Source organism: Tasmannia lanceolata, unplaced genomic scaffold (genome assembly GCF_043159265.1).
Source record: "Tasmannia lanceolata isolate RefF3 unplaced genomic scaffold, GAP_Taslan_0.1 ptg000007l, whole genome shotgun sequence".
Lineage (NCBI taxonomy): Eukaryota > Viridiplantae > Streptophyta > Magnoliopsida > Canellales > Winteraceae > Tasmannia > Tasmannia lanceolata.
Window position 1 is genome coordinate 19160442 of NW_027518684.1, and position 16572 is coordinate 19177013.

The 16572-nt window shown below is 40.9% G+C and overlaps 2 protein-coding genes across 9 annotated transcripts in view; one reads left to right on the forward strand and one right to left on the reverse strand.

The window, feature by feature from the left end:
- Positions 1 to 435: 435 nt before the first annotated feature.
- LOC143882207 (splicing factor-like protein 1) lies at positions 436 to 12731 on the reverse strand. Its single transcript, XM_077385676.1, has 2 exons — positions 12539 to 12731; positions 436 to 3164 (listed from the first exon to the last, which is right to left on the reverse strand). The coding sequence occupies exon 2, from the start codon at positions 3093 to 3095 to the stop codon at positions 888 to 890; it is 2208 nt and encodes a 735-aa protein (XP_077241791.1). The 5' UTR covers positions 3096 to 3164; positions 12539 to 12731; the 3' UTR covers positions 436 to 887.
- Positions 12732 to 14721: 1990 nt separating this feature from the next.
- Positions 14722 to 16572, forward strand: part of LOC143882208 (N-terminal nucleophile aminohydrolases (Ntn hydrolases) superfamily protein) — a 32292-nt gene continuing 30441 nt past the window's right edge. For all 8 annotated transcript variants that reach the window (XR_013252133.1, XR_013252134.1, XR_013252135.1 and 5 more), the window contains exons 1-2: positions 14722 to 14902; positions 16028 to 16078. Coding sequence is in view for 5 of the 8 variants with exons in the window: in XM_077385678.1 (XP_077241793.1) it covers positions 14765 to 14902; positions 16028 to 16078 (189 nt within the window). In the remaining 3 variants the exon portion in view is untranslated. The remainder of the gene's footprint in view (positions 14903 to 16027; positions 16079 to 16572) is intronic.

A 16572-nucleotide genomic window follows, 5' to 3' on the forward strand; every position in this document is an offset into this window, starting at 1 on the left:
TTTTACAGTGAGTGACTATGAAATGTCATAATACCCCAAAAGTAATCAATTTATTTAAAAGAGGTAACTGGATTAAGATAATCCTAAAACATTTTCGACACTAACTGGACAAACCTTCTCTAGAAATCCACGATTCAAGAAACTCGATTAACTATTATGTCAGCGATAGAATGGTAACAGACTCTTGAAAAAATATTCGAACGCTTAAACAAATCAAGTATCTATGCTTCAAAAACCTTTCTGTGACATATCCGCATGATTAAACAAATCAATCAGTGTCGGGATCCGACACGTAAATCCGAATCCATGCAACACAGCAGATGGAGCAGCATGAGCATGCAACACTAATAACTACATACTATAAACAAAGAAAAGAACTTCCGCCTAAACAGTGATAAAAAAAAACAAAAAAAAACAGTTGTTAGAACCCCATAATTATAAACACACACTAATACCATGGAATTACAATAGATGACAGTGAACATAATCATGAATAGCATTGGCCACGGTCTGAAATTCTGATAATAGATTTCAGCATATACCTTTAGAGAAAGCAGTGTAAAGGGGAAACAATGTTAGGAATGAGAGAAGGGTCAGTACAAATAGCTCTCTTTCAATATATCGCAAACTCCATTGGAAAGAACTACATGCCAAAAATCTCCTCCCTATAGATCTCTGCCAGAGATGTGAACTGGATTGTGTTTGTATCTAAGAACATAAAATGAGGTTGCTACCAAGTCACCTCAGAATATAACCTCTCTCATTCAGGTTCGACAACTTGGGTCTTGACCACGAGGGCAAACAGATGCCCAAGGAAGAGTTGTTTCACAACTGCCCAGTGATGGAGAAAGATGCACCTGCAAAGGTAGAGTGCTTTTTGTCGTAGTTTAGTAAGACCTGTATTGGGAAGTGAAGGTGGTCAGATTACCGGGGAACTGAGAAAGAGCACTACTAGATGATGAGACTGGAATCTGAGGAAGAGAACTAGATGATGAGATTGGAATTGCAGGAAAAGCAATAGATGACAAGGTTGGAATCTGATATGATGACCCATAAGAGGAAGGTAACCCTCTGCTGAAAGAATCGCTTTGCCCTAAATAGCCAGATGGAGGAGGCAGACCTAAGGATTCGCTCTTGGGCAAAGAAGCACAAGGTTCTTCTGGCAGCATTGACCCTGGTGGCCCTGGCCAAGCGGACTGACCAGGGATCTCTAGGGGTACTGATGGAGGACCCGGATACTTTGGCAGAAGGCTAAGGGGTGTGGTTCCCCCCCACGGTACCGATGGAGGACCCGGATACTTTGGCAGAAGGCTAAGGGGTGTGGTTCCCCCCGATGGTACTGATGGAGGACCCGGATACTTTGGCAGAAGGCTAAGGGGTGTGGGGGTTCCCACCGTCGGGGGGCACCCTGCTACCCTGACAGCCAAAAATTTTCCTTCAATATTGTGCCTGTCCATGCATTTCACAGCCTCAGCAGCATTGACGGGATCAGTATACCTAACAAAGCCATAGCCTTTACTCATACCCGTGGTTTTGTCCCTGATCACTTTTGCATGGCGGAGCCTTCCATACGGAGAAAACATCTTTATCAACAAATCATCATCCACAGAATGCGGAAGAAAACCAACAAATAGATTTGTGTCATCAATTTCCTTCTTATGTTGGCTCTCTGTCGCAGTACTTGAACCAAGGCCTGGGCAAGAATAAGAGAAAAGTGACCCTCCACCACCAACGTCTGCAAGAAAGGCATGGTACTGGCTGTCCGTTTTGGACCCTGCGGTCAAAGGGCAATACGAGGTGGCATGACTACCATCACCACATACCTGGCACAAGGAGTCAATTTTGAATTTTGAAGTCTTACTAGGACATGCATATTGCAAATGTCCCTGTTCACCACATACTCTGCATATATTTCCATTTCTGAATGTTCCATTTAGTTTAGCAAGCTCCTCTAGCTGGGCCCGTTTGTGCTCATTATTTTCTTCGTCGACTGGAACCAGTAGTTGCTCAACCATGCTTACTGCAGAATCCAATGACTTCTGATTGTCGGCTTCTACCAAGACGTGTAAATCTTCATCATCGTCGGGGTGCTGCTGAGTTTTCTCTCCCTTCACTGTGCCTTTTCCTCTTAGAAGAATCCTTGCCCCACTTTCCCTCTCCATTTTCTTGAGCGTGTTCCCACGGGGGCCAATTATAAGACCAATAAAATTATACCCAGGGTATTCTTGCAGCGGTACGTAGAGTTTCTTGGAAAGCTTTGGAGGTTTGCGTTTGGAAGTACGTTTAGGGGTGTGATTGTTCTGGGTCAACCTGGAAAGGATCTCTTGCCTCTCCAGAATGAGTTTCTCACGAAACCTGATTTCCCTTGAATTAATTCTGATTCCCAAGTTATTGTACACCGGTGGGGGAGAAGGAGATCTTTCTCCCTCTGGCCTGTCATCAAGAACCGTGGATGCCTTCAGCTTATTGTTTATCTCTACTAGCCTCATGTTCAGCGCGCGAATTTCAGGGTTAATATCGGCCCCACCAAAAAGGTCCTTCACAAAATCGGGCAGTTGGATAGGACCCAGCATTTTTAACTGGGAATCAACAAGGTCCCATCTGCTCTTCCTTTTGCTAGTCCCATCACCTTCAACAACTTTGCCATCACCTTCGGGCTGTGTATCCCACCTACTACGCCGTCGCTTTCCAGAACTCTCTCTCTTTTCCTGTCCTTCAGAAGTAATTCCATCATTAACTAAGGTCTCCGAAAACCTGGACTTGTTTTGAGGGTTGTTAGCATCAAGACTAGAACCCAATTCCAACTCAAAGAACTGTGCCTTCTTGTACTTGTTTTGTGACTGATCTTCTTGCAATGCATCTTTCCTGTCTTGGGAGTATTTCATATTGGCAGAGTTGACTTGAACAGATCCTGAGCAGTGTCTGGAGTCATCATTGTCACTGTCAGAACACGGCTGCGACACGGATTCTTCTGATGGCTCTTCAAAAGGTTCCTCACTTGGTTCCTCACTCGGTTCTTCACTAGGCTCTTCGCTTACGGCATCAGATATCTCATCATCGCTACTCAACCCATCTGAAGCCTTTCGCTTCCCCATGTTTGTTTTATATAGTGGCCTCACATCTGTGGAACTCCATGAAATAGTACCCGAAGTGTGGAGCTCGAACTAGATATCACCAATGCATCAAAAGTATCAATACATATACATAAAATGACATGTTTGAAACCAAATACATGATGACAAGCATAAGGACAACACAAACTAAGCAGCCTTTGTTGAATGTTCGAGATTGAGTTTTAGATGTGGCATTGTATTAGCATTCACTTCATATGTTCCAATAGACCTTTAGCATGTAAATGTTTCAAAAGGACTTAGTGGGTCCTGGTCAATGGGGTCACACCTTTGTAAGTAGCCTGAAGCTTAAATTTGACAGTAGGCCAGTTTTAGAGGTTTCATCTATAATGAGGGTAGACAACAACAGTTTCTCAACTGATTTGAAGTTCACTTAGGCATGAATACGTCACATGCAGTGTCCTTAACAAATTAATTTATTCACTAATTGATTCTATTAGGGTATTCTCCAGTGACAGTAAATAGGGGGGTAAAATATTCACTTACCCCCTATGAAAAGGTAGCGGTAATTCCAATGACCGTGGAAAATTACCCCTGTGGAAGGATGTAAGCCACTTCCTTCTCGCCAAACATTTACCCCAAAATGGGGAAAATCGGATACCCCCAGCCAACCCCCCCCCCCCCCGGTGCGTGCGTGCTTCTCTCTCACTGTAGCGGTAATTCCAATGACCGAGGAAAATTACCCCTGTGGAAGGACGTAAGTCACTTCCTTCTCGCCAAACATTTACCCCAAAATGAGGAAAATCGGATACTCTCTCTCTCTCTCTCTCTCTCTCTCTCTCTCTCTCTCTCTCTCTCTCTCTCTCTCTCTCTCTCCTGCGACCCCCAATCGACCATTGCAGTTCTGGGAGGTGTCTGTGGGATACATGGCTCAAATACAACCAGTTTTTCTAAGGGTAGAGCATCCCCAGAAGCTTCAGTCTGCCAATCCTATGGGATCACACCAAATAAGTTACCAGCAAGAGTCGTAGTCTATTCTCCAATCGGAAGAGGACCGCCGGGATTACACCAGATAAAGGGTTCCCCTGGTTCCCCTGCACGTATAGGTTCCCGGGAAATAGACATCCACAGGAATTAGCTTATTGACTCTCCGAACGGTACTATAAGAATCCATATTGAACGGGCCTTCCAAATGAATGCTTAGGATCACCCAAAAAATGTGGGCCCACCCTTGTTTCCTGCACTCGAGCACAGATAGGCTATCGGAGCTCGAGCGCAGGAACTGTTTACTCTCTCTCTCTCTCTCTCTCTCTCTCTCTCTCTATATATATATATATATATATATATATATATAGTAGCAAAAAACCCCGTGCGATGCACGGGCCGACAAAGAATTGTATAGACCACATCATAGGTTGATCTAAACCGTCCATGTGATGGAACACAACATAAATAGGTTGTGCCCCAAAAATCATTTCCATACGCTGATCCTAGCCCTCCAATCTATAGAGGTTTCCATAATTCCTCTTCAATCAGATGGTTAAGATCACCCTATAGATTTTTTATTAAAAAAGCATAAAGGAGGGGGGTAAGATTGAAATTATGTGGCTTTAATGGGTGCCTTTGTTAAAAAGCATAAAGGAGGGGGTAGGATTGAAAATATGTGGGTTGAATGGGTGCATTTGTTAAAAAAAGTGATGTGTAATTCTCATAGAATTTTCAAAAAATTCTCTTCTTTTCTCTTCTACTATATATATATATATATATATATATATATATATATATATGAGGAATAAGATTGTGCGCTCGACCGCACCAAGCTTAGGTGCGGTCGAGGGCCCAAAACTCATGTGGGCCCACATTGTTAGGATGGCCCAAAGCATTCATTTGCAAGACCCCATCATAGATAGGGTGTGTACAAAAAAACAGCTCCATAGGATCATCCTCACCCATCCAAAAGTGAAGGGCAAAATGGACAGACACCGTTTGCCACAAATCTGCCCATTTTTGCCCTCCACTTTTGGAGGGGTTAGGATGATCCAATGGAGCTGATTTTTTGTACACACCCTATCTATGATGGGGCCTTGCAAATGAATGGTTTTGATCACCACAAAAAGTGTAGGACCCACGTGTTTAGGCCCTCGACCACACCTAAGCTTAGGTGCGGTCGACCGCACACTCTTTTTCCTCTATATATATATATATATATATATATATATATATATATATATATATATATCAAAAACCAAATTGCCTTTTTTCAGATCATCCTCAAGTCCATACGCATAGCAAGATCCGCTATTATTTGGTTGGTCAATGTGTTAAAATCTCAGGCTGAGTATCCAGAGTTGGGTCAGATTTCCTACGATCCCGGCCGGAATACTGCCTATGAGTACAATGCCGGGTAGCCGTAGGACTGCCATGCGACCGGCCTCACATTGGACGCATTGCCAGTTGCCACTTGCAAGGGCTCATACTCACGTTCCATTGCAGGGAGCTCCCGACAGCCAATCGGAGGGACAGAAGGGCAGTTTTTTTTCAGATTTCAGATCTGGCTTTTGCAAGGTCAGGAAGAAGAGAATGAGGAGATGAGACGACATTGGCGACTTTGGAAACCACTTTCTGAAGCTAAACAACCATTTTGTGCAGCACCGTTAGAAGATTAGAAAGCACGTTCATGGAGTTCGTGGCAACTAGTTAAATGAGGAGAAGATAGCACAAAAGAGAAGAAGATGTAAACTCTGGTAAATCTCCAAGGTGTTTATGATGATTGGATCCAATCACGAATCGGTAGTATCGAGGGAATGTCGTCAATAGGATCCCTAGGTTGTACTCTCTAAGAAGTTGATGAGCAACCACTCCGTTGCCATCAATACTCAATTGTGAACTCTCTAACACCCCTTAATGCATCTCCTCGATACAGTGGACAAAGGCGTAGGCCTCAGCAATGACTTTCCCAGGACAGAATATAGAGGTACGATCTAGGAGGTGTGGAATGGGGAGGCCACAAATGGTATCAAAGAGATGAGTCATCGAACTATAGGATGTAAACTCTATCATGGATAAAATGAAGCTCCGTCGATGATATTCCTCACCGGATAAGCGCTTCCACAAATGCCCTAAGTTGTGACAGCTCATTTCTGTTTTTTCACCTGATCGTGGTCGTATGCAGTCAAAGCGAAATATTACCCCTATTTTGCTCCTTAAAATTCTCCATAATAGAGAAACTAGCTATGAAGCACGGGTACGGGTACGGGGTGCGGGTACGACACGGGTACGTGGGTACGTAATTTTCCAAAAAAATCAGGGCGGGTACGTTCGGGTATGCCGAATATAATAATATATTTTAATATTTAATTATATATTTATAAAAAAATTTAAAAAAAATTGGAGAGCAATCAAATAACAATAACATCACTAAAATGGAAAATTCTAATATTACTCTACATTTCATAAGTGATTAAGTTCCATATTTCATAACATGAGGCATCAATACATCATTCATTTGAAAAAAAGTCTGTCGCCAGTGTGTTGACCAGTGCCTGACAAGATGAATAATTTTTAGAGACCAAATTATGAGATTTTTATACCGGACTTTTGGGATTTAATAATGTTTGGACATGATAGATTTTATGAATTTTTAAAATTTGAAAAATACCCCACAGTTTGGAAGTTAAGAAAGTTAAAATTTTGACCCGACTCTTTTTCTGCGAATTTTGTCCTAGAACAGGAGAGTTGACTTGTTTTCCTGTTAGATTTGGGTCTTGAAACTATTTTTAATAAATCCAAATGGGGGGTATTCCGTTATTTACATGTAAATCTTAAGTAAATGGACATTTACTTAAATGGTTTACATGTAAATACTGAGTACAGGAAAGGAGATAGAACAAGCAGGAAGGGTTTACAAACCATATTAGAGAAGCAGGACGTGTCGGGTACGCGTAGGTGCGCACCCCCAAAGCACCCAATACAAGAAAAATGCTTTTTATTATTATTTTAATTATGGGGGTGCGTACCCGGGACGTACCCAGGGAGTACCCGAACGTACCCGCTCCCCATATGTGTCGGGTACGGGAGGCCCAGGAGAGTACCCGTGCTTCCTAGGAAACTAGCTACGACCTGAAATGAGTCAAATCGGAGAACCTGTGGTAGACTCAAGTCTCCTAGTGATGTAGGACGGTGAAGGGAAATTTGATGAAAGAGAAGAGAATAGACGAAGAGAGAAAAGAACAGACGAAATTACAGGGAGGAGAAGAAACCGTTAGAGGGAGAAGCCAATCAATCTTTATTAATCATTAAGTTACAAAATAAGCTCTAAAGAGGCCTATATATAGGCAAATAAACAACCTATAAGATAGAAACCTACTAAAATATGAATTCCTAAAAATAACATGGAAAATAAAATCCTAGAAACTAATAACATGGAAATAAAAATACTAGAAACTAAATAATGCGGAAATAAATCCTAATATCTGCATCATTCTCCCCTGCTTGAAAAATAACTCGCCCTCGAGTTCTAGTCCACCTGGGTCAAAGATGCAAACAATCCGCTGAAGTAATTATAACACATAATCCGGCGGAAGCAATCATCATGTCTAATGCTCGAGACAATTGAGAGAAGCATCTGCAAGGTCGGCGGAAGAAGAGGAAAGAAAGGGCCCATGTAAACTCATGCGAACAGAATCTGCGCTGGAGAAGTAAACTAGCTGGGAAGATCGCAACGTACTCCTGGATCGGTGGGATCGACATAACAGCAATGGGCAGTACCAATCCATAACTAGCCTCAACAAGGTCATCATCTACTGGTATCACATCGGGCACAATGGAATCAACAGCAAAACCATCTGCTAAAATCGTATCCGGTATAGTGATATCAAACGGGTAATCCTCCTGATCAATCTGCATAACAAGTACCTCTGTGTCAGCACAAATCTCGACAATCTGCTCAACTGGCTCAAAAATAGTGCAATCGTCCGTAATATATTCTCGATCATCTGTCTCAAGTAATGGCTCGTCAAGCAAGGCACTCGCCTCTGACTCATGGTAGTGCTCGGTCGACTCTGCCAATGGATCAACCTCATGCGGCTCTGCCAAAATATCTGTCTCGACTGTAGAAGTGGCAAAATCTCTCTCTAGATGCTCGGCAATCGATGCGGCAGAAATCTCATAAGCATAATGTGCAACGATGTCGATATCAGCAATTAACTGAGTCTCTAACTCTGGATCGTCCATCTCAGAACCTGAATCTGAATCTGATGGAATCAAAGGCTCAACGTCGATGATCTCATCAATACTAGCATCGTGCTCTGTAAGAATAGCAGCAACGTTAGGTGGGATGGATGAAGTAGTGAAACGGCTCTGCAAATATGACTCGCGCATGCGACGCTCGAAATATCGGTTTTCAGCTGCAATTTCAGCATCTCATGCACGACGTGCTGCGGCTTGTTGTTCACGGCAAGCTGCTTCTTCTCGTCGAGCGGCTTTTTCACGTATCAATCTTTGGTCATACGCTGCTCGCTCACGTTTCAATCTCTGTTGATTTTGATAGTGGTATGTAAACTCATAACGAACATCCTCCCATCGACGAAATGGAGGCTTACAAAACTCACGACGCTCGTTAACGAAGAAATTCCATCTCGACTTGGCTTCGCGGCACACTGTATCCGTAACTTTGCGAAGTGTGATTTGATGATCATAACCACAGTACCTATGGTATGCATTAAGTGCCTGGATCCAATCTAGACACGCATTCTCAACATCTCCATAGGGATAGGTGCAGTCATCATAACCATAGAAATATGGAACCTGTGGTGCAGAAGAATATCGATGATCATATCTATCAAAATATGGAGCAGCTGGAGGAGCCATAGGGATCGGCGTCAAAAACTGAAATCAACCGTCGGATTTGTTTGTCATGTCGAAAGGAACACAATGTCGACCGCGGATCTGAAATCGGATGAGTGAAAGCTGATGATCGGAAGAAGGGCGTGCGATCAACGACTGAGATGGCTCCTGAAACTGTGCTGAAGACTGCGGTCCACTGCTGAAAATAAGCTGGATGCGCTCTAAAAGTTGTCACGAACAACTTTCGTGTTGATGGTGAAACCGAATTTGGAGCGGAAGTACCCCGAATAAAGAGAGAGAAAACTAAGATGGAAAGTGTAGAGAGAGAGTGTAGGAGAGAAAAGTACTGCCTTTTTTCTGATTTTTTTTTCTCTAGTCCGGTACTTTGTTTGCAACAGTCACGTAGCAGATTCAATTGAATCTGTTATGAAATTGAATGAGAGGGGTGCCCAAAAGAAAAATAGGGGTGAAGAAATCAGTTCACAAATATTGGAAGTGGGGGTGCCCAAGGGAGAGAATGGGGGTTGGAAAATAAACTATTTTTTTTTTAATCAGATTTACTCACGTGACAGAGATGCCACGTGAATAACTTAATTAGAAAAACATGAGGGGGCGTCCAAGGTAATCAAGGAGGGGTGGGATAAGTCCTTTCCTTATAGTATAAGCTAAGTTAGCTTTATGGTGGCCCTCACGTCAGGTGGCAGCTTCTAATAATAAAGGAGTTCTTGTTAGCCACATTGGTAAAAGTAAACTTTCTTGCTTGTTTTTGGGGAAACTTATTGGGCAAGTTAAGATACAAATCATTATGTAATTGGTAAGAGTGACACGTTTCCTATCTACTCACTATGCAGGCAGGGTAAAAGTAACTTTCTCTGAAACAAAAAAAGTAACTTTCTCTAAAGCTGTGTATGTATCTTTTTTTTTATGGGAAACTTACCCTACAAGTAAACTGCCTTCCTTATCTTCTCTAGCTTTCCAATAGCATAAAGAACTGAAACCCAAATAATTCTCCACGGAAATTCTACCAACTAAGATTTAGAAGGTGGAATAAACAACCATAATCCTCGTCTTCAACCTTCTACTCGACAACTCAGGGAGTGAAAACTGGAAGTTGGGAGTGGAAATTGAGAAGGGTTTTAATCCATTACAAACAGAGGTGGTTGTTAGATTATTACAGGGTGGTATTAAAAAAGAGGGTCGTCTGTTGGGTTGTTGGATTAGGCAGAAGGAGGTGTCAGGCCCTAGTGCTATTAATTAACTGTTGGGGAGGTGAATTGGTGGATGCTTTTAAAGGACCTGGTTTCAAAGGCAATCTGGTGGTCGGTTAAGGCAGCAAAGAGGCCTGGTTTAGAATGGTGTTTGGCTGGGTTTTAGGTGTAAGATTTGGGAGTTGTTAGGCTGTAGATGGATGTTGGTACGATGGGAAAAGATTAACTTTTGGATGGGATTGTTGTGGCTGTTGTGCTTTCAATTTTCAGTCCTCAAACAGTGGCTTGGTAGCTGGGTGGAATATGGACTGAGATGAAAAGAAAATAATTGAAAACTTAGTTGATCGTGGTTGCAACAAGAAATCGAAAAATCTTGGATCTTTAGCACTGAAACTCTTGGATCTTTTAGCTCTGATACCAAATTGATGTAGGACCGTAAAGGGAAATTTGATGAAAGAGAAGAGAATAGACGAAGAGAGAAAAGAACAGACAAAATTAGAGGGAGGAGAAGAAACCTTTACGGGGAGAAGCCAATCAATCTTTATTAATCATCAAGTTACAAAATAAGCTCTAAAGAGGCCTATATACAGGCAAATAAACAACCTAAAAGATAGAAACCTACTAAAATAAGAATTCCTAAAAATAACATGGAAAATAAAATCCTAGAAACTAATAACATGGAAATAAAAATACTAGAAACTAAATAATGCGGGGAAATAAATCCTAATATCTGCATCACCTAGTAGTCCCGACTATAGGGGAATAATGACAGTGTTGGGAGTTTGACTGTGAATGGACTGACTCACTCTACACTTAGTCACATAAATTGTTCCCATGTGATCCCCATCAACCACAGTTTCAACGTGCTCATCCTAACAAGATTGCTCATTTGACCAAGGTTTTAAATTTCGGTTTCGACTATAATTCGGGATCAACCGAAACCGATATTTCAGCCTAAATCTATAAATTTCGGTCGAAATTCGTTAGAATTTATCGAAACAACAGATTTTTCTCCCGAAATTTTGGCCTACATTACCTGAAATTTTGGCTGAAATTCCATAAAGAAATAAAATAATAATATTATATTGAAATTTCGACCGAAATTTGGTACGTTTTGGGAATTTCGGTTTCGAAATGTTTCGGTTTCGGTGTTGATCGGAATCCGAAATTTCGGATTTCGGATGAAATTTGAAACCTTGCCTTTGACATGGGGACCATTTCCTCCTTCACGGACAGTACTATTCTCATCGTCTACTGATTCTACCAAATTGATCTGAGGATTGAATACCAACGTGGACAATCTGATGACTTGTGACCCGATTCACCAAATGTAAAATATTTGATAGTGGTATCTTGTGGTTCATGTCCTAGAAGTCCACATCCTGTACTCGTCACCCATGGGTGATCCCGAGTTTTTTTTGCAATCCCTAAATCAACTCTTAACTCACCTATTAATTCACCTGCACTCAGTTTCCCCTTAACCAACATAATAATCTGGATAATTTGTTCCTTCGTTGATTCAATTGGCATTTTAAATCACTGACTGAATCTTTGTCTCCACTTAATGACCGAGAACTCTAAGCTTAGGAGTGTTGAACACAGTACATCCTCATTATTGTAAAAATATTTATAATATGTCATGTCACAGCTCTTTTTGAAATAATGCTAATAATTCAATTAATCGTGTTTGAGAACTTAGAGTAATGATGCCGTGGAATGGAAGAACTTATTGGCAGTGAACTGAGTGTCAGCACCACGTGAATTTCGAACTAAAAACTAACAAGAGCCAAATGAAATGTGAAACTTTAAACTAATCAGCTCTTTCTCAACTTGGAACCCCAAACATTGCTCAATCAGCCCAAAAAAAATGTTGCATCAGTATGGGTATGAGTATCAGAATGCGATAAGTGTATCGAGCTATCGATCAGTGTTTCAAAATGCGAATGAGGGTAAAAACATTGCCAAAGCAAATCCCACTCGACTCGCACGGCGCGGTCAGACTGCTCGGTTGATGTAGATTGACTTTGAAACTATGGTATTGAGTGTTGTCGGATTCAGCAAGCCTAAAAAAACGATTTGTGGGTTTGCGAAAATATTTTAATTAATTCTGAAATTTTAATTTTTTAAGTTTTTTTAGATAATACTATGGTTTTGAGAATTTTTAATAGGTTAATGAAATATAATGTTTTATTTTCTTACTGTTAGGATGGAAAGAACTCAATAACATGGGGTAATTGTAAAGTTATGGTAGTAGTATTCCCAAAAAAGAAGATAAAAGAGATCCAGATTAAGAAAAAATGAAGAAATGAAGAACTAAAAATGCAAACATATATCCACAACATAAAACATTTCTGAGGATTCAATTTCTACAAAATCAGAACAATAACGCTTATTTGAGATTTCAAACAAACGAACCTGTTACAAGCTTTAGAGATCCAAAATGCGTAATCGAATGGCGAGAAATCGACGGAATCACGACGGGGACACTTCGGAGCTCGAAACCCTAGCTCTTTCCAAAGTTCTTCGGATTACCCAAAAAACAAACAGAGAAATGGTACCCGCACTCCCCTCTTTTCTTTATTTATTTATATCTCTGATTAGACGATTAGACGGGAAGTGTAAATGGGATTTTATCTCGTTAAAATCTCATATGTTTATACGGAAATGGGATAGTGGGTCCCACCTATTTGGATGATCTAGACCATTCATCTGTCGATGGATGGTATCTCAAAAATCATCTCGGTTGATCTAACCCTTCAAAAAGGCCAGGTTTATGTACGTCACTTTTTAGGACCTGTTTGTTTGAGATTGTGAGAATCGATTGTGAGGCCCCCAGCCGATTATTTGGCTCCAGTAATCGGTTGGGGTCTCACAATTGGTGGCTACAATCACAAATGAACGAGGTATTAACTTTCTAACCCGTCCAGTATGGTTTCCTATTATCAGGGATGACTGAAGTTCAACATTGATGGACCCGGTTCGAAAAACCTGGGTTAGCTTGACCAGATGGGCTTTTTCTGGAGCAATCGGGGATTAAGGATTCTAATGAGACAGAAGTAAGGGCAATCTTGTAATGGCATTAAAATGATCGTTCAAATAGGACCCTAATGTTGAAATATAGAGGGAAAAAGATATATATTCCCTCATTTTTTTACGTGGGACGGCGGCCCTTCTAGTGTATTTATGAATTATGACTACTCTTTTACACTAGAGGGAGTAGGGGTGTAAACGAGCCGAGCTTGGCCAGGCTCGGCTCGGCTCGTTGAGCTCAAAAGCTCGGCTCGTTGAGCTCAAAAGCTCGGCTCGGGCTCGAACCAGGCTCGGGCTCGGGTCGGGTCGGTCAGGCTCGCGAGCCTTACCGAGCTCGGGGTTATATTATGTTCACACCCCTCATCTTCCCTGGACAGCCCTACTAGTGTAATTTGACTACTTTTTTTACACTATGGGGGGTGGTCCTAGTAACAAATGGGGTTCCAAAAATGAAGTGACATATTTTGCCCCCCCGCCTTTCACTCCCTGGACAACCCTTTTAATGTATATATTAATATATAATATATAATATATATATTTAAATATATTAAATTCTTAACGAGCCTTAACGAGCCGAGACTGGCCTAAATCGGGCTCGGCTCGTTAAGCTCAATGAGCCTGGGGAGCCGGCTCGGCTCGGCTCGTTAAGGATTCGAGCCGAGCTCGAGCGAGCTTCCGAGCCCGAGCCAAAATTGACACCCTTAAGAGGGAGCCGTGCCAAGTAAGAAATAGGGGCGAATATATCATTTCCCAAATATAAGTCTCCAAAAGCACAAGTGGGCCTGTCTATTTAAGTGGGCCCTGCTTATTTTGGAATCCTAACCTTTCAACTATTAGAACCTCAATAGCTGGGCCATGAAATTACTCCTCATTTAGATTCTGATTCTTGATTTTATTTTATTTTTATCATAATCACGATTCATGTCTGGTGACCGACGGATATAAAATTAATCTTTCTATTTTGGAATGGAATCATACGTCGGCGCACAAAATTTGATTATACGGGCATTCTCTAATCTGATTGGTAGAGTGGATTCTAATGAAGCTGAGCTAAGGGCGGTCCTCCAGGGATTTAAGGCTAACCGATGGGACTAATGGGAGTACCTTGTTATCATTGGTGGTAGAGGGCGACTTCCTCAACGTTATTCAACAGTTGACTAGAAGCGACCCCAGCCCTTGCAGGTTTTTGCATTTGATGGACGAGATTAGGACATAGTCGGGCATAGATTTATTTCATATCGTCATGTCAGAAGGATAACAAATGGTGAGCCTGGTGCTTTGTCTCGTGCCGGGTGACCAGACCCAATTTAGAGAGTTTTGACTCTCTTCACCTCAAGGGGCTAGAACCATGCTTTTAAATATGGCAAACAGATACGGTATAGGCAAATCGCGAATAAGACAAAATCCGCTGCAAAGTGAGCCTGTAATCGGACGGTATATGGGTATCGGAGGGTCACATATGACCGATATATCGGGACCCTTTAAACCCTGGCTAAAAATTCAAGGGAGAGAGAGAGAGAGAGAGAGAGAGAGAGAGACAGGCCAAAAAAACCCTAGATTTTGAGAGAGAGGCCAAAAAACCCTAGATTTTGAGTGAGAGAGAGAGAGAGAATGGGGGAAGGAGAAAAAAACCCTAGATTTTTCGTAGCAGTACACGTAGGCGCTGGTTTTCACGCCCCTTCTAACGAGAAAGTCCTAAAACGAGCCATGAAGCGAGCTTGCCTTGCCGCAGCTTCCCTTCTTCAGCAAGTAATTTTTCGAATCTCTTCCATTTCGATCCCCAAAACACCCATCCCTATCATTTTCTATCTTTCAATTCTGTAATGTGTACAATTTGGGCGTTTTAGGTCAATTTTAGGGTTAGTTTGTTTTGATTTCTCCTTTTTCTCATCATAGAATGCATTTATAGGTTAACTTGGTAGCTATTAGTCCTTCGTGCTAGCACATACTTCTCATGGAATTTTTTTTACCTCCATTTAGGCCTTGTTTGGATTGTAAGAATTTTTTTTAATTTTTTATGGAAATTTTCTTTCTCTCCGTGATTTGGATTAATTTAGAGGCATATCGTCATAATTTGAAGGTCCCTCTAAATAAAAACTGAACACGGGTGGTTCAAGTTATCTTTTTCGCGTATAAAAGTAGGAAGTTTTAGGAATATTTTCACTTCCCAAACTATTTCTAAAAAATTCCTGCGACCCAAACAGGGCCTTAGAGGGAACTAATATTTGATTATAATTAATTTAGAGGGATATCATCATAAATTAAAAATCCATCTAAATAAAAATTGAATAGGGTCGGTTCAAGTTATGTTTTTTCATTTGTAAAAAAGGTAGGAAATTTTAGAATTATTTTTCCTTTGCAAAATTTCGAAGAAAATTCCTGTAATCCAAACAGGGCTTTACTGTAGTTTTCTGTTATTTTCAGTGTAGACTGTAGAGCTTAGATTTTTGGTTAATTTGAAAATATTTATTTTGGTTATAGAATGTAGATTTTTGGTTAATTTGAAAATATTTATTTTGGTTCTAGAATGTAGAATTTTGGTCAGTTCGAGGGTTCACAATCAATCCCATATTTCTCCTCACTGCTGTATTTTTTTTTTTTTTTTTTTAACATAATATACTGTAGGTTTTAGATTATGTTGATCATTTGTTTGTTAGAATGCTATACTTATCCGTTATTTAATCGGAGACTAGATTCTAATTTACTTGGAAATTGTTTTGATTTTCAATGCCAAGCTTATTTCAGCATTCTACAACTAATCGATGCATTGGCACTCTTTTTTATAATTTTATGTAATTCATCTATTATATAATTCTCCTATAAACAATAGCATGCAGTTGTTTAATTGGTGCCTTCTTTGTTGGAGTGATTCAGGACACAGGTGAATGTATTGATGCTGTTTCAGCAGCCATTCAAGTGTTGGAGGTATATGATATGCTCCATTACTTTTATATACTTGGTGCTGGTCTCCCTGTTCTGCTGAAAAGTCTGACCTTGTGGCCTTTTTATTACTTTTTATTAATGGATAAAGAAAATACAAGACCACTCAATTTCGACTTCTAGCTGGGTCTGTTTCCTGCTTGCTGAAATGGGTCAGTAGGGCTATTGTAAAAAAAAAAAAAAAAAAACATCATCCAGAGATTTAGGTTCCCCATTATGTAACCGACCTAACCCGTCATGAGCTTTTGATAAGGTTTTTAGATGATTTCCGCAAAGGCCTCAGCTGTCCTCCAAACATTCCCATTGCTCGATGATTCACATATAAACTTTTCCATCTATAACCTTTGTGCATCTTGATCCAGTCCCCATCCTAAGCGTCTTTGCCTCAACACCCTGCTATTGGGTCTTCTTTAGGCATGCAACATGCTAGTAAGAAAGCATGGCTTTCCTATACAAATTTCAGGAAACACACCTGTAAG

What these genes read in the sequence shown, in the direction of transcription:
- LOC143882207 (XM_077385676.1), bottom strand. Translation starts at nt 3,095, where the DNA reads ATGGGGAAGCGAAAGGCTTCAGATGGGTTGAGTAGCGATGATGAGATA.